Raw genomic sequence first — 23,057 nt, forward strand, 5'->3', positions numbered from 1 at the left:
CAGACCATATACCAAGTTTCGCCAACAGTAGGAAGAGGAATAAGAAATGTTTATGGTTGAGAAGAGGCTGCAATAACTTCCTTCGTGTTCAAACAGAAACTTCTAGAGAGAAAGGAACAGAACTTTGGTGTGACACAGGAATTTCTCAATGTGGATCTCAAACAGATTCTGGTAAGGACCACACATGTAGGATGAGCATGTCCTGTTTCAAAAAAGCAGCCTGAATTTATGGCAAAGTGTCAGTGATGAGATAAGTATGGATGGCTCCATCTGCAACCCTTGGCTTCTTGTTGCTGACTGAACTTGTTCAATCAAAAGCATGCCTTGCACCCTCGTGCTGTAAAACCTGAGATATGAGAAGTGGTAGCTTCATCAGCCACAGGCAAACTTGCACTGCTAACTAGAGGAAAAGGACTAATGTTCACAGTAAGGCAAATTTCTAAGTCTCCAAACTGTTTGGCAAGACCATTGAAGACATGAGTGCATGATTTCCTCCCCTTGCTGGGAATTACCAATTATTTTCAAATCCAGTTTGCAGAGAAGGCAGCGTGAGGGCAGTCTTTGGTTTGACAGAAAGGTGTTTTAGAGCAACTGGGACACTTGGTAACTGCAACTGCCCATCAGGGAAATGTTCATCACAAGACATCAGTGGCTAGAAGTTTCCCTTAGTCACATGAGCAATACCTCTTTGTTGTGATGGGGTAAATTCACCTGTACCTTACACATTCCTTGAAGAGGTGAAGAGAGCAAGCTGCCAGTTGTTTCATGGGGGGAAGACATCTCTACAGCTGTTTTTACTTAGGGCAATGGATGGGTTTCAAATGGGAGACCACACCTTAGAGCTCACTCCAGCAAAAGGGACTGTGGTGCTCAGACCTCTTGCTGGCCCAGCAGGCCTTGCTGGGCTGTGCCTTGCCTGCTGTCCTTGGGATAGCACCAGACTTGACTCTTGGGTGAGCACCACCTCAGGTCAGGTGTCCTGAATCAGTTCACACAAGAACCTGAGGAGCACCAGCAGCAGAGGGAAGAAGGCTGTGGATGTGCCTTGCTGAGAGCAGAGAAACAGAGCTGGCTCTCACAGCAAACTGAGCTGTCAGATCAGCCATTTCATCTGACTGCAATCTCCTTGTGGGTGGAATGTGACAAGCTCATCTTCTGGCAGTTTCAATAGCTGGCACTGCTGCCTCGTTGTGCCAGCACAACTATGTGTTATGACTACATGCTAAATGAATAAATTTATCAAGTCTGGTAGTCAGATGTATGGTGTAGCTGCACAGACTTGGAAAGGGCAGCAAAACTGAAACACAGGCACACCTTCTGCTTAGGAAATGCCTACTGCCTAAAAACTGCTTGGTAAATGACTATGTTTTAGCCAGCACCTTTCCCAAAACCATGCCCAAAGTGTACTTACAGCAGGCCCTTGAAAGACTGGAATATTCTTGCCATGTATTTGCTAAGCTAGCAGCTGGATTTTTGGAACACTGAGGTTGGCAGCATCCAGAGTTGTTCACTTTTCTCTGCATCACTGTTGATGCTATTCCTAATTTCTGTATTTAACATCTCACAAGCAAATTTAAGTTATTTATGTTTAAATAGAAGGGGGTAGGGGAAGTCATGTGTCTGTAGTCTGCCACCACATCCAGGAACTCTGTTCTTCTAACAAACTTGCTGGTGAAAGCTGATTTTGAGCCCCTTGCTTATTCTCCACTGGAGTTTAGACCTTTTGACTTTCTTAAGGCAGATTCTGGATCATTTATGGCAATCACAGTTATAAATCATACTCTCATTAGGCACAATGCCAATCCAGGGTAAAGAGCTGTCATATATTTTTGGTCCATGTTCTGCTCTGTGACCAGTCCAGCTGAACACTATACCTGGAGATTGCAATTTACTTTCTCAGCATTTTCAGAAATGCTGAAGTCCACAGCAGTATCACAAGTCAATAAGTCATTCCCAGAGACTGCAGCAGGTAAAAGGTAGCACCCAAAGTCCAGCTTGTCTCTATGTTGTTTACTTTCTTTGTCAACTATAAAAGAAGAAAAACAAGTTATTCCTGACAGTTCTCTAGATTCATAAGTTACACAAATGACAGCAACTACATGTTATAAATCTGGAAAGATTCAGTAGATAATTAGTCAGAAAAATTAACTAATGCATGTTAATCAATAGGGATTTAACTGATTTTTCTCACCTTTAAGACTGTGTTGTCCCTAAATCCAAAACCTTCCTTTAATAAAGCAGTGATGTAAGTGAGATCCATGCAGAGGAAAGGACTGGCTGAGTTGTACCTCTCCATGTTATCACAGACTAGAGAAGGAAAAAAGAAAAAACAAAGGGATCTCAGCAAAATAAGAACTTTTATCCACATTGTACATTTGAAGTGAACTCAAGCCAAAGCTTACTAAAACAAGCCACCCTCTTCTATTACTGGTTATGCATGACACATGGTACACACTACAGAGCTTCTACAATGTAGTGACAATAAACCATATAGTACATCAAGTTTCTCTTAACTCCAGTAAAACTACATCTTTTATTACATCAACATGATCCACACAGCTCTTTTGAAGAACCTTTGCTCATGATAACTAGCTGGGTGTTGGATTACTTATTTTTTCAGGAACACAGCATCACTTGTTTTCATCTCTCCTCCATGGATGGATCCAGTAATGGATTCCACTTTCTAGGATGGCAGTTGAGTTTATTTTTCCAACCACACTTGTCTAAGGAAATGGAAGAGGCTATTGCCCAACCACCCACTCCTTTGCTGCAGCTAAGTCAAGATTCTGTAGTCAGGGTGGCAGTGACTGGGAAATGTGTTTACACTAAGGGTCATGTTCTACACCTACTGTCACTGCCCTGTTCTAGCAGCAGCAAGAGCAGGGTTCACTTCCTCCTAAGAAAAGATAAGCAGCATCCTTCTGCTATTGAAATGAGATAGAGAAGAATTAGTTAAGGCTCACAGAATTGATCTCCTGATGGTCTAAAGCTAAGTAAGTGGTTTGATAATGTTAGGTAAGATCTTAGCTACGTCTTTGGAAATAAGCTCTCTCACTATCCAGGGAAAAAATAACAACCAACCCACACTCAAACTTTAGAGCCTAATCCCCTATTCAAAATCGTCCAAGTTTCCAGGGAGATTAAGTTTAACTGAAAAATCATTAAAATTTAGGCCTTATTTTAGGAAAAAAGTCAGTCCTGAACTACGTAATTAAGCATCTTCTGCTGAAAAATATGGTATTCTCATTGTCTTGAGAATGATCACAGTACAGAGGTTATTTGCTTTTAGCCATCAGCAGCCAAGCAAGGTGGGAGCTCTTTATCCACAGGAGGTACAAAACTAAAACAAGCATTCAGGAAAAAAGAGAGGGGGAGGTAAAGGAATGTGGAAGAGGTTGCCAGTCTTAAAAACCCTCTCCCTCCATTTTGAGATTAAATAGGATTTAAGGTGACAAACTTACAGAGTTCAGTGCTCTCTTAAACTCAGAGTTGCAGTTTGACAGAAGCTCTTGATGCAGCAAATTCATTTTCTTTTGTAGTGACTCTATGAACTACCTCCTTCTCCTGAACAGAGCTGTAAATCCACCAACCCCTCACTGCTCTATCAGTATTGTCTTCTGCATTAGTTAGTCTTTGACTAATAAAAGTAACATGACAGCTGTAAGTACAATAAAGGTTAAATAAATTTGCTTTTCTTCCAAGTCACATTATGTGCTGCCTACACATTGATATTTTTGTTATTTCTTGTCCAAACCAGTTTCCCTGCTCATGACAATTACCTTCTTTGGCTTTTCTTTCAAAATCTCTCACTTCCAAAACACCTCCGTGTTCATAATCTGAAAAAGATGTGAGAAAATATCGTCATAGACCTGACAGCATTTGAATTCTTTATCCAACTTGACCCTAGAGCAACTCAGGGATGCTGCACTAGGAGTGAGACCTGCTTGGAACAGAAGACAGTGCTGCAGGTGTGACTGGAGCCTGGAGCATATTTCATGTGCTGAACACCAAACTGCAGTGACAGATAAATGTCATTCCCTCGAGGCATTTTGTGTATCTCCTCTTTCTCAATAACATTGCTTTCCTCTGCTCCCCATGGCTCCAGCCACCAGGGTTCCTCTGTCACCTTCTGGAAGACATGCTCACGTGTAGGAGATTATCCCAAATTTACCAATTAGGTTGGTGTCAGCTGCTCGATCATAGTAATAGGAGAAAGCATAGAAGGAATTTCCACGTATCTCCTCTGGCTGGTGAAGTTTCCCTTTGACAACCTTGAGTACTTCCAAGTAGCAAGGCTTGAATCCTGTTTCTCCTGTCAGGAAAAAAACACAGACTGGGTGAGCCAAAGAGCATATGCAAGAGATGGAAGTAATAGTGGCAACAGGATGAAAAATTAAAGAAGCAGAGATTAAAGCATCAGAACAGGAGCTTACATATCCCTTCTGTGATCCAACATGGCATCTACACACAGGCAAGGACTCTAAAAGCCCCTCACCAAGGAGAACTGGTTAGAGCAGATCACTGCTATGTCTGAAAGAAGGGCCACACAAACTACTTCCATGTCAGGCAAAACTTCCATTGACATGTTCTGTGGCCAGCAGAATCTTCTACATTTGCTGCCACTTGTTAGATAAAACCTTGCTTTCTCTCCCCAGCACACTGTAATTTTACCAACCTACTCCACACACATGAAATCTGCAATTCAGCTCTCATGTCTCCAGTCTGTTCAAGTCTATGATTGCAGCAGACTCACTCTCTCTACACAGCATTAGAGATTTATTATTATTAGAGACTTAAGAAACAGTTCCACAAGTGAGATTAACTGGTAGGCCAAAATGTTTGTACTCTAACATAAACAGAATTTTTGCACTTTGCTCAAAGCCTCAGAAAAACCTCTCTTATTTGTACAAATAATTCTAAACATTTCCTATAAAGGTATGATTTGTAACAAGAGATCACAGTCAGAGGACAGGGGTACAGGTCAGCTACTCTTACAGCTTCAGATTTTAATCTGGATTTCTCAGAAGTCAGCCTTTGCAACTGGACAGATATCCTTCATATCCCAATCATCATCAGTTAACTGAGGAAATATTTGACAAGAAAAAACTCAGATTCTGGAGATAAGACTTATTGTAAAAGAAACAAGTCTCCTTAATTTACCTTCTTTGTTGCCACCATATTGATATTTCACTCCCCCGAAGTGCCACTCTGCCTCCAACTGCTTAGGCAAACAAGAACTGCGGAACATTTGTCCATCCACAACTGGAAAGAGAGCAGAGAGGAGAGTCAGGAAGCACAGAATTTAACATAGCTATAAATCAATAGCAGAACCAGAAAAGCCTGAAAGATCTTCATTAAAGTCTTTAAGCCAAAGTACAAAAATCTGAATTGATGGATGTGGCACTAACTGATTACAAATTAAGGACCAGTTTCAAATCTGGAAAAGTTGTGTCTGATTTGTCCTGCAAATAGCAGAGCAGCTAGGCTTGTCATTTTTTAATGAGATAAATGGTACAAAGGTATCTGGATAATGGCTGTTCACCACAAAAGACAAGAAATGAGAGGTGATAAACACACAGATGCACAAACCCTAATGACAGCAGATAACAAAGACAAACAAAGCAACTGAGCAACGAAGACAAATCCTCCTAAGACAGAGATCAATGGCCACTACAGCATCCACTGAATGTAACCTTTGAGGGGTTCAATCAGAAATACTGCAACTGATAAGAAGAAAACATGATTATTGCTGAACACACAGGTCTCACAGAAAAAGCACACTTCTAACAGTATGCTTGAGGCAGACTCTGGGACAGCAAAATTTGCTATGGGATGCTTAGGGAAAGGCTCAAAGGCTGGGAAAAGGGGGAATTAAGGGATCAGGGAAGTGCAAGTACGGCAAACCAGAGGAGACTATAAAAGAAGACAGTCACAAGTAAGCAGGTCCATGTGTTTTTCTGTCTGAGCCTTGTGACCAATCATTGCAGTCTGTCCTATCTTCTTCTTAATCCCTACTCCCAACTATTTCTGATTTGAGTACATTTCAGTAATTATCACAAGTCCATCTAGCTGTCAAGTAAGAATCCAGAAGGTGGAAAGACCCCAGGTCCTGGCCAGAGACTAGACAAAAGGCCCAAGCTGTGGGTGAGGGACTGGAAAGACTCAGGAATGTGAGTATGCACTCAGGTTACTGAGTGAGAGCACGTGATGTGCTCCTGGGCTTCCATCTAGACTAGGGCAGTGCACACAACAGGTCTGGGGAACACCACAGGCCAGGCAGATCCTACAAAGTGGGTTTGGCCTAGGCAACAACCATAAGGAAAAGGATCTGTTCATGCTGCTTATGCCTCTGTGGATGCTTGTAAAGCTGTGAGTTTGTGGCTGGCCACGGTGTTTGTATGCTCCCACATGTGCATTTCTGGAATTTGCACTTGCATGTCACTGCTGGCGGATCTCAAAAACAGGGAAAAGCAGCTGTCCCACAAGACAACCCCTGAACAAGTGGTAGCTGTTTTCAGACAAACATATGCCATCAGCAACATAGAAAAGACCAAGATACAGAAGTGAAGACACACAGGAAATGGGCTGCTGACACAAGGCTTAGTCTAAGCATCTCTTCATAAATCTTAAATGTTTTAGTATATGAACATACCTTCCATGTTCAAAGCTCCAAGCGTTGCCAGTCTTGCAGCTTTTAGTCCAAACCCCAAATAGCTGTGAACAACAAAAGACAGATGTTAGTCTTGATTCCTGCACATCTGGTATGCTTTACCCATAGCCCTCTTCCTAAGTCCTGGAACACCCAAACCAAATTTCCTTCCTCTGATTCCCAAACGGCTCCCTCTCTAAAACAGAGTTCCATTTGCCAGAACAACCCTGAGGGCCAAAAGAGTGACACGAACCCAAGAAATACACAGAGTTGTAAAACGGGTGAATCTAAACCTGCAGGAAGTGGTTAGAGCTGATGTGGCACTTATACAAGATGATCATGAAAAGCAAGAAAGCACCACCTTAAAAATGAGGCAGGAAGAAGGGTAAGTGCTGAGTGCATGGGGAATAGGGCAGCCACTCTTATGCAGCACACACAAAACTATGTGCTCTTAGGGCAGAGTGCAGAACCTCCCACAACATAGGAACCGTGGCTTTGTGTGAAATTCACTTGTTTTGACTCCACAGGTAACTGCAACATTCATTATAAGCTAGAACATGAACAGTGCTTATGAGAATGTCATCACACATTGCAGCAACATAGCTAGATTAAAATCCTGTTGACCCTTTCATTCCCATCTCTGTGCTTGGTCACTTACCATTTTTGTCACATCATTTTGAACGTTTCCAGAATATTCAGAGTTAAACTAACCTCCAGCTCTCTCTCAACTTTTAGGAGATGATTTTTCAATCCCAATTATTTTAGGTGATCTAATGGACTGTATCAATGACTACAGCAATTAGTTACACCAGCAAATGTAAGGAGTAGGAGAGAATGACTATTAGACCAGCTCTGCTGTCAAGTAAGCAGATTCTATAACTGGCTGAGATGGTAATGTTCACTCCACTAGGTCTCAGGAAATCCTCTTTCCAAATCTCTGATTGCTTTTAGTTCTGACTACTGGCCCACTATCTACCTTTCTGCTTGTTTCAGAATATTTGGCTTGAATCCAGTAATAAGAATTCTTTTCCTTAAATATGGGTTCACAGTGCTGTCCCTTCATTTGAAAGACTGCTTAATATTCCTTTGCAGTGACATTAACCATGATCCTGGAAGGCTTCCAGCCAGCTAATGTCATGTTCCACTTCTACTGTTCCATGCAGATAAGTAGTAAAAAAGTTATGGTCTCTGCTGCTGGTACCAGGATGATGCGGCTGTTAGCTCAGGGGCTGATTTCCCCAGTGGAAATAGCAGTCTTTTGCTCCTCACCTGTGGGTATAGAGCTTGTACGTGCTATTAAACATTTCAAATGAGGTAAGAAAATCCTCAGGGGTTTCCTTCAGAGTTTCCTAGAAGTTAAGTAAAAAAAAAAAGTTTTCATTTATATTATCCTATAAAGAATAACCAACTTTAATGTAGTATCAGAGATATACCCATACACTTTACTGCACACTCATCTGACCTGCTTTGAAAACAAAGTACAGCTTTCCAATGCTGCCACTGCTGTAATATCTGCAGCTTTTAACACCGATTTTATTTATATGCATCTTTGTGCTACTTCAATGTATAATAGGGAAGCACAACACATCAGGATGAAAACACTTTCTAATTCAGGTAACCTGAATTTTTTCAGAGTACTTACATGTTACTCTACATGTAGAGAGTCCCCATCCCCATTACCTGAAATCAGCTGCACCACAAGTGTTATGAACTTTTTCAAGTCACACCAGGCACCTAAACTGAGGTACTCAGAAGAATTAAAAATACAGGGTATAGGTCCCATTTTCACCATGTCAAATGTCTTGCTGGTACTCAAGGAAACACTGTGCTCACTCACTCCCAGTCTTAGGGCTGCTTCACCTAAATTAGCCTCTTGTCTCACCACCTCCAGTTTCTTCCTCTCAGTCTTCTCTCTGCGCACACCTCCATCCATCCCCCTGGTACCCTGCCCTAGCCTCCTGACAGACTAACTCACACTCTTGCAAGGCTGAACCGCTTCAGCAATCATTTACTGATTCTTTGCGTCCCCTCCCTAAGCTCTCAGTCTCAGTCTCTCCTCTCCTCATGCCTCATCCTCCCACCCCTTCTTGGCTCCATGCACTTTTATCACCCGTGGTTATTCTGGCCAAGCAGCAGAGTCAGAGAGAACTGAAGCTGCACAGTCCTGCAGTTGCCATGCAAGTAAGAGAGTCAGATCTGGGTTATTTTTTCTAAGTCCTAGACAGAAGCCTGCTCAAAGCTGAAAGGAATTTGACAGCATTCAGCTTGAGCTTCTCCTGAGCAAATACAAATCAAAATTTGTTTTGGGTCTCAAGTTGATTATCACTGAAATGGCAGTCACATCCTTGGCCTCATACACACAGACTGCCATATTTTGAGTTCTGTTTCTAAACCTTACATCACAAAAACTATTTAAAGGAGAGATCCTCAAAAAAAATTAGTTTGGAGAAAACAATTGTCTTTTTCTATGCCATACTTTAATAAAAAATGAGGCAGACACCAGATAGACAATTTCATAATTACTATGATTGGTTTTCAGTTGCTTTTACCTTTGGCAATAATGCCATGAAATTAAAATAAGCTCCCTGCAGTTGTCATTATATGTTCTTTACTTGCTTGTAATTCATATTTAATTGAAAAATCTCTTACAGTTTTTTGTTCAAAACTAATACAAGAGCAAGCATGTGACTGCCTCGGATTGCAGGAAGGAAAAATCTCCAGTGCAAATCAAAGGGAGGTATCCCCACTGTCAGATGGGAAAAACTCCCAAAAACATACTGAGCTTATTTATTTGAACTTGACAGCACAGGTGAGAAGCAGACATAGTGTACAAGCACGAACCTTGACTCCACACTGCCCTACAAATTCACACCATTAGTCCTGGTCAGCAGCAAACACTCCAGGCCTTTTCCTGCAAGGCTGGAAGGGGACATTTGAATCCTGAGCTGCAGTTCAGCCTATTTCACGGTTCTATTTATTCTCCAAAACCCTGCCATGCAACACCCTTTCCTGTTGGTCCAGTGCCCACTTTAGCAGGTGTTATCAACACAAAACAGAGGACAAGCCCACAGCACACTTGGGGCTTTGCTGAACAGGATAAGGTTGCATGTCATGTTTCAACATAACACACAGTTGCAGAATTAGAATATCCTGATGTGAAAGCCATGTGTTTTGTAGGCACCAAAAATCCTTTGATAAGATAATCTTAAGTTCTATGAAAAAAAAAGTTAAAGAAATTACTCCTTCAGAAAGAGCGACATAAACACATCACAATATGAAGGTACAGAATAAGTAATTTTCTCATGCAAACTGCAGACTTGGGTCACAGTTCAAACTGTTTCTAAACAGCTATGGAACTACTAAAAAATCCAGCAGAGGTGTCTGGGGGACAGAGAGCAGAATATTTAAAAGGAATGAGAAGAAACTGATAAGAAAACAGAGAACTGACTGTGCTGCTATTAAAGAAATTTACCCTATACAACACTCCTCCCCTCCAAAACTTAGTGAAGATCTGTTATCAGACTCGAATGGGAAAAAAAAAAGATAGACCAGCCCCTGCATTTCTTCTAATATTCAAGAATACTACCTAGAAATGTTCTACATTTGTTGAATACACAGCAATATCAACATGAATGAGGCTTTCCCAGTCTGAGTCCAGAAAACAAAAGCTGTTTCTTTTTTGTTTTACTCATTTGCTTCTTTTTATTTCCTCATGATTCAGGCTGCTTTGTTTGCAAGCGCCTATGAGCCAGCTGCTGATCTCAAAGGGAACAGAAATACAGATGTTCTGTAAACCAGGGATGTTCTGCTTGTGCCACTGCTGACAAAGTGGCACCAGAGAGTGCAGCAGTGCTCAGGTCTCTCCACCAGCCTTGTGCAGTCCCAGCCCACGCACTTTTAACCACTCCTCACCTCAAACCGTGGCAGGAATGTGATTTGGGTTGAGGCTCCTCCCAAGTCCAGAATCCCAACAGTTTGCTGGTTCTGGCCAGACAGCTGCCCTGCAAACAACACCGTGCTCAGAACAGCCCCAGGTGCACAAATGCTGAAATGCAGACACTGTGTGGATGCTCAGGCAGCCACCAGGTGATCACTGCAAGACAAGGAGGGCTGGGCTGCCCTTCAAAGAAAAAACCTCAGAGAGAACAGGCAGGCAAACAGAAAGTATTACAGAATGAGACACAGACTTCCTTCATTCCAATCTCTCCTCCAAAGTGACAAAAGCAGACAAATTTCCAGGTATCAAGCAAAAGCTGAAAGTAAGAGACAAAGTATCTCCTGCAGAAGACTGTCAGGGAAAGTACACAAATTTTGTAACCACCATACAGCTGGGCAAAAGCAGTAGGGGAAGGAAGGGCAGTAAGAGCCAAACCAGCTATTGTAATTTCTCTTCACCTAGAGCAGCTTTTTTGCTTGCCCATCTTACTAGGGTACTGCTTTTCTTTTCACTAGACTGCACTCCCAGAGCTCTCAGAGCCAGTAGTGCTAAGGCAGCATGCCCTGCAGCACCACTACAGCTGCACAGCCCACACTGGGAGGAAGAACACTGCAAGGCCTTGTTTCCCACACATTAGCAGTACCACTCCCCAAAGCACGTTAGGGAAACCAGCCTGCAGTGGCTCCAAGATCTGAGTGAATTCTGGCACCTTCAGGGTTAAGATGTCTCCTTCTTACTACAGACCCTGGAACACAGGCTGCCCAAGGCAATCCTCTGCTTTAGCACTGGTGACACGGCAGGCAGGAAAAAGCATGGCCAAGGCAGAGGAACTTAGGGTGATCACCTCCACAGAAGTTACTCAAGTTCAAGTTTAGAGTAGTTACACAGAAATAATTACCTGTCAAAAAGTTCACAGTGATCCAGGCTAAAATTCCTGCAATGAGTGAAAAAAAGAAAAAAAAAAACAAAACAACAAACCAGTCACCATTAAATACTCCCACAATCTCCTGCCCGCTGTAACTAGCCCTCCATAGGTTATTTATTTACCTGGAAGTCATCACTAGCTTAACCCAACCACCCCAGACTTCAGAGATTAATTCAAACTCATAATTAAATTCTATGATGCATTATTGATTCATACAAGTCTCATGAGCTGAAATAGATAGGACTTTGTAATATCCATGCAACTGCAGCATACATAAATCATATCTATTATCCAAACAACATACAAAGAAGTAATGAGCTGACACAATGCACAAGTTTCCTTGGGTCTGGTTTTGCAGCCCAGAATTTCAACTCCTAATCTGAAAACTGCATTCACACCACTGTGTTTTAATCTTAAGGTTTCTATAATTACACTACAGACAGAGCAGCAACCAGTAAAACACAAACAGCTCCTTTGATTCCAGTGGCTTGCTTGACACTTACATGATTCTCACCCAAACATGTGACAATAGAGGAGGTAGGGATTTTAAATAAACTTGGCAGGCTACCCTGTGCTCTGTTATGCCTCAGAGGTCCTGCCCCTGTCAATACAACAGTTCTCCCTACTGTACAATTCACCCATTAATCCATAGTGACAAACTATGCACTACACCATACTTATCAAATACTTCAATACTTTATGATACTTCTCCTTTTCTCTCAGCCCATGTGGACAGATTTTGTTCTTTAATCTTCCTCCATTTATTAGTTATTTAAGCACTGGGAAAATTCTTGCTTTCCTTCAACACCTTCCAAAGGGGCAATTTATCTGCCACAAGGAAGAGTTCAGAGCTGAACATAACATGACAGGATGGCTCTTTCATACAGGTGATTATTACTTGCCCATTCTCCAAGGTAGTATGTTTGGATATGTAGCCAGAACGTTACACTGTTTTTTTCTGCATTGCAAAATCATTTTTCACTCCAAACCTACAACATATTTCACCTTTTCCTGTATTTTACAGTACTTGATTGCTACTTTACTAGCAGTATTTTTCCCAACAGCATATTTTTTAACTTACTATTTTATTATTTAGTTATCTATTTTTAATACTTGCCAATTATCCTTCATTCTCCTTTAATATTTACAGTGCTCCCAATTTTAGATTGAAAATTGATGAGCCGATCACAATAGGTTATTTTTAATGCTAATATTGCAGAATTTACAAGGCATTTTCCAAGGCTGACCAGCTTGCTATATATTGTCATGTAGCCTTTCAGAGGTGGACACCACCTCTTCTGCACCAGTTCCCAGGAGCAGGCTTCAGCTGGTCAGCCTGCATCAGGCAATGCTTATTGTTGAGACAAAGTTTTGTTCTGAAACCTGTGAAATCTCTTTGTCTATCTGCATTTGTAGCCCAACAGGTGATCAAGTAATGAACACCACCTCAGAAAGATTGCATTGTTTCAAACAGGGCCAGAAATCTTTCTTTTTTTCCTGCTTGGTTTAGGGACCATTTTTCTTTCCCTCATGTTTCTAAGATATCCCTCTTTTTCCCATTTCTCTTTGCTTTTACTTTTTACCCCTCCTAAAACACACCTTCATGAGATCCGTCCATGATGCCAACACTGTCCTCTGGAACCAGGAATGGTGATTCCTCAAAGACTTCTTTCACCTGAGGAAAGAAGCAGTGATTAGATTTCTTGGTCTTCAGAGACTTGCTCTGCTCTGAGGTTGACAAAGTTTCTGCTGCTGCATAAAACAAAACTAAGTGTGTAGAGTAGGGGGAAAGGAAAGAACTTTTGTAGGTCTCTCTCCATGCCTTCCACCACAGCAAGACACAGGATTTCAGGACCAGACAAGATACTCTGCAAGTTTTATGCTATCGTGGGATTACAGTCTCTTTTCAGAGATGGAATTCTCTTATGCTAAACAGAATAGAGAACTGAATTAAAAAATAAGAAGATGAAACAGGGAGAACAATACCAGTGCATCCAAAACAACTCAGTACTACCTCTGACAGCAGAGCCTGAGCTTTCTCCTCTGACAGCAAGCGAAGTCCAGCCGTGGCTTTCAACACCACTGGGGTCTTTTTCCAGAGATGAGGTGGCACAGCATCAACAGCCATGTCCAGCAATGTTTTGACACTTTCAGCACCCTAAAAGGAAAAATATCCTTCTTATATGGTTTCCTTCTACACCCATCAGAGAATAGGCCTCTCAGTTTCCCCTCAAAACTTGTGAGAGCAGTATTCACTAGCAGAAGATACCCACACCCAAGACAAGTACAAAAACCATGCCATACATCTCAGTAGAACATTAAACAGAATGTCTGCATTGGAAGGAAAGGTGTATTCACAAATACATTTTAAGGAAGATAAATATCATTGTTTGTGGAAGGTATTTTTTTGAAAGGATGGAGGGAGGTGAGGGAACTGATTACCTGACAAACTTAAACATCTTGCAGGATGATGAAACTTAAATGATGCAATTACTGACTGAGGCTACCAAAGCAAGGCGAAACATCTGTAGATTTCACTAAATGCAACATAAGAATTCCAAGTGTGTCCATAGCAATTATTGTAATTAAAATGCCAGCTGTGCAATGGTTACCACACAAGGTACAGACATCACTGCTGGCTCTCAATTATTTCCACTGCTCTAGCAATCACAGTTTGGCATTAGCAATAAACATTCTCCTGTGAAACGCCTAGAAATTTCTTTTGGGCTGAGTTCTCCTCTCCTACCCCAAAATCAAGTTTTACTGGAATCACAGGTGATTTATAAAAGTTTTTAAAAAATCCCAAATCCATTCACTCTTCCATGAAGTGTCACACTCAAATTCCAACACTGTAGCATGGAATCCAACTGAGCAAAACGAGAAACCTGAAATCCCCATAATGCTAGCCCGCAACTTCAAGGCTGCTGAAGCACACAAAATAGTGGATCTAATCTGTCATTTCTCTGGCACCTCCTTTAGTTTGTGAAAGAGCTTCCTGTCAGCACAGGGGGTCTGGAAAATGACAGCTTACTTCAGAGCTAAGAAAATTATTTCTAAATGAGACAGAGTATGCATTTACTCATATTTGGGGTAGCTGTAGAGGAAATAAACACTGAATTTGGATGCTGCTAGAGACAAAAATCACTTTGTCTTTGAAATTCTCAAAGGCACATAGTCTAGTTATATAAACATTTAAGCAATTAATTAATCCACTGTTCCACTGATGAAATATGTAAAACACCAGCTCTTATTTCACCATGTTGAACTTAACTCACAAAAGTAGAGGAACAGGTTCAGAGAGACAGCAGCAGAACTTTCACATTTCTTCTTGACTTTTTGCAATTGCAATCAGTAATACTTGAACCTGGCAGAATCTAATGATTATAACAGAAGCACAACCAACTCCCAGGGAATGCAGACCAGTCCTACCTTTTCAGGCTGATCAGCATATGCAGACAGACCTGGCTTCACAGACTCAAAGATTTCCCCTTCCACCTCTGGAAGCTTTTCTGCACAAACAAAACATTACATGATACAGTCAACAACTCAAATCTTATTCTTTAATTTCCAAAGTGAAAGTGACTATCCTTGATTCTCCTTGCAAATAAGATTATTCCCCTCCTGAAACAAGACTTGTTCCTTCATGTCAGGAACATATTTAGCAGAAACTTGCCCTTGTACCCTCCAAGTTCACAAACAATTTATTAATAAACATGTTGTTATAATTAAAAGTATGTTCATTTAGCATTTGTGAACTACAGTAAGTTACAATAATGCAGCATAACTGTCACCTATTCTTAATAAATTTCTTTCCCTTTCTGTCCTTACACAAATTGCGAAATACTAGTGCATATTAAGACACACACCATCAATTCCCAATTATCCTTAGGTGATTCATCCAACTGAGATAGAACAGAGCTGACTGTGCTCAAGTACTTGGCTGAGAAGCCAAACAAGTTTGCGCACTGCTCCCAGAGCAGTTTGGGTGTAGAAGCCGTCCCTGGGTATTGCACACTGCAATCCAGGCTGAGTCCAACACATCCGGACCTTGTACCAGTCCTTCCGAACCATGGATGAAGTCATGCAAAGACACACAAGCACTGTGTCCCAGCAAGCAGCCCTCAACCTTTGCAGACCTGCTGGCTCACTGTACCCGAGCTACTTCATCCTCCTGAATCCATCCTGTCACACGTGCAGCCAAAATTGGGCACCTCTGCACCATGTGAGCACCAGATACACTGGAGTGTGGTGCATCTCAGCACACTTCTCCTGCAAATGGCTCAGACCTTCAGTACTTGATAGCTCTTTAATTTACTGATTTTAATTTGCTACAAAATGTGACATAAACATATGCAGAATTCAAGTATCTTGTAATAAAATTTAAGGTAACATGCAACCTGACAAAACCAGCCTAAGTATCTTTTCATCTCAATGAGATATTCCTTTTAAGCAGCTGCATAGATGAAAATGTTTGAAAATTTAGAATTCTCAAGTATACCCAGAATTGTATCTCTGAGACTCAAAAGACCTACAAAAAAGGTATGAACACAGCAAAACACCATGACAAATGGACAACAAACACCTGTAGGAGAACCATTTGAAGGACAAACTGTAGAAATCTTCAGCTGCTCCCAAATGCTGAGCTGGCAAAAAACCAAAACTGTTTTGAGAAGTTGGAACCTAAGTCAACACACATGGGGGTCTTACCTGGGCTCCTCTGCACAAAGGTGTAAATATGAATACGGGTTCCAGTGCTTCCTGCGTCAAACATGATGCCATAAAAAGTGTTCGCTTTGGCATTTATAGGGCACACATTAGGTGGAAAGAATTCCTGAAACCACATTTCCTTGTTTGAATGTGAAAGAACAAAGGGCAAAGAGGAAAATGCCAATGCTATAAGGATGGGAAGTCTGGAAGATGCCATCTTGAGGCTGTCGAGATGGACCCCTTGAGGCTGCCAAGCACGTATCAGCAATCACAGGGCTGCAGGAGGTCCTGAAGAAAAAAAGAAAAGAAGGAATGGAAATTACCAAGAGCTCTCTCCTTTAAAACTCTGTTAAAAAAGAAAATAAATAAATCATTCTGTACACATACATTCTCCCTTTAGGTGCTTTCCAACACGTCACCCAAAAGAGTTTATTGCACTTAGTGCTACTAATTTGTTCTTTCAAGGTAAAGTCTCTCCATTTCCCAAGCGCAGAAGAGAAGGAGTAGTTTGCTTTCCAGTATTTCTAGTTTTCACTTTTAGACAATTTCTTTCTCTTATTTGTCTTGCAGAATTTAAATATTCAGAGTCTGCAGTACCTCCTCCCAAAAGCCCAAATATTATCTGAAAAACAGCAGTGCCAGAGGGGAACTCTGGGCAGAATCACTTTAACATTTGCACACTTGAGATGCTGTGGCAGAACACAAGTATTATTCAGAGTCACAAACAAAGAGAATTTCATCTCGGGCTAAGAACAGCTGCTGGGAGAGATTAGCACACAGAGAGAATGAAGGCATGTCCTTCCAGCAGCATCCCCATCTCTGAGAAAAGCCTGAGCTGCACCAGAGGGGCTGAACTGAAGTGCACCTGAGCTCTGCCTCGCCGTATTTTTTCATATTTTTCTTTTCTGTCTTTTTGGTTTGGTTTTTATTTTTAGAATTATAAACAACAACAACAACAAAAAAATCAATCATAGCAAAACCCACACACTCTCACAAACCTAAAGCAGTTGCCCCAAACACTCAGGCTGCTTACAGAGCTTCTAACAACAGCGTCCCACAGCTGTGTTACACAGTATTGGATATCAAGATACAACTACATTGTCCCTTAACACCTATCCCATTGCATGCATTTTTCCTAAGATATGCTAATAAAGGACATGGGCCCAGAAATCATGGGGTGCCCAGGTAAAAAGAAGGACAATTTCTGGGCATCTTTAACAGCAGAAAAGAGCATGTGGCCAGATGTCCCACCATATGCAGTGTTGCCTGCACCAACCCACACACAGAGCACTCTGCACACAGAAGGTGCAAACAGCTCCTTATCACTTCCCAGACACTTGGTAACACATGCATCCACCCACAGCACTGCAGATTTTACTTTATTTGGCTGCTCATCAGCTGTGCCCAAGACCCCTGCCCACTGCTTGCTCTTACACTTGACTGCCTTTTAGCAATCTGCTCAGCCCCACCACCACGTTCATTCTCTTGAAATCTTCACTTGCTGTCTCTATCCTACATGTATTCACTCCTAAACCCTCTCCTTTCCTTTCTATGTGTTTACCATAGCCTCTATTTCCTCACACCTTTCTCCCACACCCAAAAAGCTCACTTATACTCCACTTCCTTTTATCCCAGATTCAGCCCTTGTAAGACTTTATTTCCATTCTTCACCTTTGTCCCCAGTTACAGCAAAGGGAGATTAACTTTTACCCATTCCCAGCAAAAAACATCACATTGCTCAGGTACCTCTCTAACTCCAGCATTCTGCTATGTCTAGAGTCACAAAGTGCACAGCCCACTGCAGATGGGTAACCTCACCTGCCCGCTGTGACCTTTATTTTTATCCTGCTGTTTCAAACAAATGCAGAAATGCAGGCAGAGACTCCTGATCCTCTCTGCCTTAGAAGCACACTCTGAAAAGAACTGACCACAATTCCACCAGCAGACAACAGCCCTGAACTCCAGCTGCAGTAATTTCTAAAGTACACACATTTTATGTGGAAAGGAGTAAATAGGTAGTTCTGTAACAAAGTGCTCTCCTGAAGAGGCTTGATGAGAAGTGCCAAGCAGTTTGGCACTTTTGTGGCCATGGATTTGTACTAAGATGCAGCAGGCATCATCACAGCAAGGAAGGCCACTGAAAATCCAAGCAGCTGCGCTGTTTTAACAGAACACAAGGTGCCCTAGTGAGAGCCACCTTCCAGCAGGTTCACCTAACACCTAAAGAGGTGTTATTCTATGCAATGTAAGGATTTTGTTTAATGAACTATCACAAATGCAACCCAAGCACCTGTCTTAAGAACAAACTCCAGAGTCCTATTACAAACAGCACATGTGACAGTTATGTAAGCCTCAGAATCTCTGATGATCCGAAAATATCTGAGCAACTGCCATCATTAACTCATACTTTCCTTACCAGACCTATGAGAAGCTTAGTCTCACGTGAAATTCCCTCACAAAGCTTCTCCTCTCTATCCCTTCTCAGATATACACCACTTTCTGTTTTCTACATTTCCCCTGACTTTTTTTCTTTCTCCTTTTATACCTCTGAGGACAAATAAAATCCCAACTAAACAACAAACTTACAACCAATCACCATGGGATTTTATTTTTCCTCTCCCTCATTAAGAATGAAAAACACACACTGAGCCCCTTCAATGACTGGTGAAGTCCATTTAATCAAGCACACTAGCAAAACAATGTCCACAAGAAGAATGGCAACAGATAAGAGTAAGAAATCAGAGCAAGAGAGAGAAGTCAGCAGAGCATAGCAAAAATGGAAATGGAAAAAATGTGGAAAGACAGAATCAAAAGTATGGAAGAAAAAATTCAGGGTAGAAATAGACAAGACATAAGTTACTGAGAAGGAAAAACATTTTCAAAACAGTTCCTCTCAAACAACTTAAAAGCTCCAGCTGGTATCAGAACTCAACAGGGTGGAGAAAATGAAGAATAAACAGAAAGGAGAAGACAGGGTAATTGTTGCGTGAGCACAAGGTTATTAATGCAATCAAGCAGCTCAGCGAGGCAAAGCCCGTGGCTCCCTATCACTAGGCTCAGTGACTGTCCTTCAGAAGGAGCAGCAATAACCAGCACTGACCACGAACACGTTAGCACACACCTGAAGCAGGATGGAAGCAACAGCAGCTATTCCACTCCAGGGACTCCTAAGGAAAGCACCTCCAGAGCACCAAGCAAGGGACACTGCACCTGCACTCTGTCACCGCGGCTCCAGCTAACAGGATGGACTACGTATCAGGCAAGTCATGAGGTCATGGAGGCACATCAAATCCAGTTGTTTTATTCAAATTTGAGTTTATCATTACTCAATACAAGCAGTGAAACACGATTATATAACTACACAGGATGAATTTCAAGAAGTTGAAAGTTAACTTGAGATCACGTTAGTAAAACATTTACACAAATGCTGCAGTTGACCTCAATGCTGCTGGGGCCTGAGCCAGCCAAACAGCACAGAACACTCATTTCCCAGTGCAGGGAAACACGTGTAAATGTCATCTATACACAGCAGATTGTAGGTACCAAATGAAAAACATCCAATATAAAAAATTTGGGAGCTATGCAAACTGTATGATCCAAAAATATTGGGATGTTGCATAGAGACTTCCAAGACTGAATGCATGAAAAAGAAGGAAAAAAACCCCAACAACCAAAGCCTCCCTAAACAACAGAAGTAAAAACTGTACCATAATAATAACTAACCTTAAGACAGCAAAACACAACCTTATTTAGAGTTCACCATACACCGAAACACTGGCAATTTTCAAGACAAGAAATATTCTATACTTGACTATTTCTGACAAAATAACACACAAACCACAAACCATGCAACAGAACCATCTCCCTGTAAAAACGAGTGTGATCGGAGGGGAGGGAGAAGCAGTGTACCAGAGATACACAAGAATTTCACTTCTGTTTCCTAACATAATATTGGGAGATATTTGGAGGTACACAAAAATATTAAAAAATAATTATAAATAGAAATTATATTTCACAAAAATAACTATTTTAGGAAACAAATAAAATTACATAATTCAATTAATATTCTTCCATGCTGAAGCACACCAGAAATCATTCAGAATGGAAACTCTTCTGTGCTCAAACAGTAACAAAATCTATTTTCCAGATGAGCAGCTCTCATGGTCACAAAATCTATTTCCCAGATGAGAGCTTTAACACTTAACACTCATGACTAAATAAATACTTTTAAACCTTTCTTTTCCCAGAAAAAAAAAGTTAATACATTTTTTCTGAGTTAATTTTATCTATTGAAAAAAAATAGCTTTATGGATTGTTTTGACAAAAAACTTAAACTTCTTAAAAGCACACTGTTTAGAAAACACAATAGAAGGAATAACTGAATTCAAAGGCAGAATTTCCCAGTATTTCCATAAAAATAGTGGCACATGCGCACATATGTTTTCGGTAAAATGCTGGCTCTAGAGCTTCAAACTCCAGGGGGAAAAGTAGAACCAACTCACAAACATCCGTTATCGGAAGTTTTAATCTTTCTTCCCCCATACTGAGGCTCCAAATACCCATTATTTATTTATTCACATTTCCGGCCAAGAGGGTTTTCAATTTTGCTCTTTAATTAGCCCCAGGCTAATTTCCAGGGAGCCGCTACCCGGCGGAGCGGGCCCCGCGCAGGGCGGCGAGCGCGGCCACCGGCGGGGCTCTAACGGCGCTTCCCTTCCCTGTCCCTGCGCGGCCGCTATTCCTGGAAAACAGACCTTGGCAGCCGGCAGCCTCGGGGCCCCGGGCTCTGCCTGCACGCCGGGCTGGGAGCGCTGCCGCCCGGGAATGCCGCTCCCGGGAATGCGCCGGACCCGAGGCGGTGGGCTCCGTCCCCGCCGCGCATCCCGGGCCAGCGCGTCCTGCCTCGCTCCATTCCCCTCAGCCGCGACCGAAACCGGCGCCCCGGGCACGCCCGAACCCCTCCCTACCTTCCTTCCCCCTGTCCTGGCAAAAGCCCCCGCGGTCCGCCCCGTGCCCGGGACCCGCAGCCCTGCCCGGAGCCGGCCGCGGTGCCGCTGGGCAGGAACACCCGCAGGACCGCCCGTCCCCGCCTCACCGGCCGCCAGCGCTATCACTCGACCGGGACGGGGCGTCCTCCCGCCCGCCCCTGGGGATAACGGGGACACCGGCGCAGCTTTCGCGTCTCCCGCTGCCTGCCCGGCCTCGCACCCAGCGGAGCGCCCTCCCGGGACACCGGGATCGAGCACGGCTCGGGGGCGTTCACCCAGCCCGGGAGCGGCGCTCCCGATCCCGGCGCCGTTGGCACCGGGGGGATGGGGGGGGGGGGAGGGAACGGGACGGCGGGCGCGCGGTGTCCATGGCAGCGCGCGGACGCCGCCGCGCCCCTCCCCCCGCCCCCGCTGGCTGCGCGCGCTCACCGGCCGCTCGCGCCGCCGCATCCCGCCGGCCCCGCGCGCCGCGTCACCGCCCGCCCACGTGACGCGCCGCCCGTCGCGGGAGTTGCGCGTGGCGGGCGCGCGCCGCCCGGGCTCCGCGGGAACGGGAGCCAGTCCCGCCCGCCGGGCCCCGACACCGCGCCCGGCCCGCGCCCACCGGCGGCCGGCTCCCGACGGCCGGCACGTCACGGCACGGCACGGCACGGCACGACACGGCTCGGCTGGGCACGGCACGGCGCGGCACGGCACGGCACGACCTCCCCGCAGGCAGCGCCCGTGCCGCCGGGGCCGTGGTGTGGGGCGGCAGCGCCCCCCGCGGGCGGGAAGGCGCCAGGCGGGCCGGGCCGCCGGGACGAGCCCCGTGCCGCCCCCGCCGCCCGCTCCGTCCCGCCGGGGCTTCCCCCGGCTCCTTCGCCAGGGAGCACTGAACGGCGGAGCGGCACGGCACAGCATGGCACGGCACGGCGATCGGGGCCTTCAGCAGGCTATGGCCAAGGAGAGGCTGGAGCGCTCGTTCAGCTCGGAAAGAGAGAAAGCTGGGAGGGAACGTGCTGGGTTTGGCTCCTTGGGCGCGGCTTTAGAGAAAACGGAGCCAAACTCTGCTCAGAACACAATGAAAAAGAACCCATATGCTGTGGCCCCTATTTGCTCTATCACAGATTCTTTCACTTTACCCTTATTCCTACTTTTCTAAATCCAAATACCAAGCAAATCCCTTTTATGGTTAGAATAAAACCTCTGAAAATGGAAACGAAAATTCAGTTATTTTAACATCTAATTTATTGAATAAGAAGATAAAAGGTCTGATCCTCTGACATTGATGAAGTCAGCTAGTAGGAAACTATTTTCTTGCCCATGTGCCAGTGCTTGCTTTCAGCCTATCTAGTATAAAGGATCTTGGATCTTTATCTGGAGGGCCAATTTTCTTTCTGTATCTGTTTTTTTTTTTCTCCTTTTCTAAACTTCCTCAGCACTGCACCACCATCTGTAGCAGACAGCTGCAGTATAAAGTGGAAACACAAAATGGCCTTACAGCAGATGACCAGAAAATCTGTGAGAGAGAATGATAAAACTCAGCACCCGCCAAGTATGGTGGGGATCAAAAAACTGCAGCAACTACTAGAAATGAGAGCTTGAGAGATGGACAGAGTGAAAAACATAGATTCTATATAAATGCTCTGTGATGTGAATCAGGAGATCATATCCAGTAGAAAGCATTAAAGGAAAAGGCCCAAACTGCCAATAACAAAAAAATATAGAGGCATGTGCATCAAAGAAGCAATTTCCCCAAATCAAAATGTTCAAAAGCAGCAGAAATAGCACAAATAATGTGCACAGAGACCTAGAGGAAGCACATAAATGCAGTTGGTATGGAAACTTTGAAAACTAGCGTCCATCTTCCTT

General features: G+C 43.4%; 1 protein-coding gene across 5 annotated transcripts; it reads right to left on the reverse strand.

The window, feature by feature from the left end:
• Nucleotides 1-425: 425 nt before the first annotated feature.
• Nucleotides 426-21,660, reverse strand: ENTPD5 (ectonucleoside triphosphate diphosphohydrolase 5 (inactive)). Of its 5 annotated transcripts, XM_054275220.1 has the most exons (15): nucleotides 21,314-21,557; nucleotides 19,340-19,453; nucleotides 16,219-16,506; nucleotides 14,941-15,020; nucleotides 13,526-13,669; nucleotides 13,111-13,186; nucleotides 11,485-11,520; nucleotides 10,562-10,650; nucleotides 7,919-7,998; nucleotides 6,653-6,714; nucleotides 5,161-5,262; nucleotides 4,172-4,312; nucleotides 3,780-3,836; nucleotides 2,192-2,307; nucleotides 426-2,026 (listed from the first exon to the last, which is right to left on the reverse strand). In XM_054275220.1, the coding sequence occupies exons 3-15, from the start codon at nucleotides 16,433-16,435 to the stop codon at nucleotides 1,940-1,942; spliced, it is 1,287 nt and encodes a 428-aa protein (XP_054131195.1). In that variant the 5' UTR covers nucleotides 16,436-16,506; nucleotides 19,340-19,453; nucleotides 21,314-21,557; the 3' UTR covers nucleotides 426-1,939. The 5 variants fall into 5 exon arrangements, with proteins under 5 accessions (XP_054131195.1, XP_054131198.1, XP_054131196.1 ...); XM_054275223.1 differs by lacking the exons at nucleotides 19,340-19,453; nucleotides 21,314-21,557 and adding an exon at nucleotides 21,636-21,660; XM_054275221.1 differs by lacking the exon at nucleotides 19,340-19,453.
• Nucleotides 21,661-23,057: the final 1,397 nt, after the last annotated feature.

The sequence above is a fragment of the Melozone crissalis genome, unplaced genomic scaffold (assembly GCF_028551555.1).
Source record: "Melozone crissalis strain CALT ecotype California unplaced genomic scaffold, PUWL_Pcris_2 ptg000018l_1, whole genome shotgun sequence".
Classification (NCBI taxonomy): domain Eukaryota; kingdom Metazoa; phylum Chordata; class Aves; order Passeriformes; family Passerellidae; genus Melozone; species Melozone crissalis.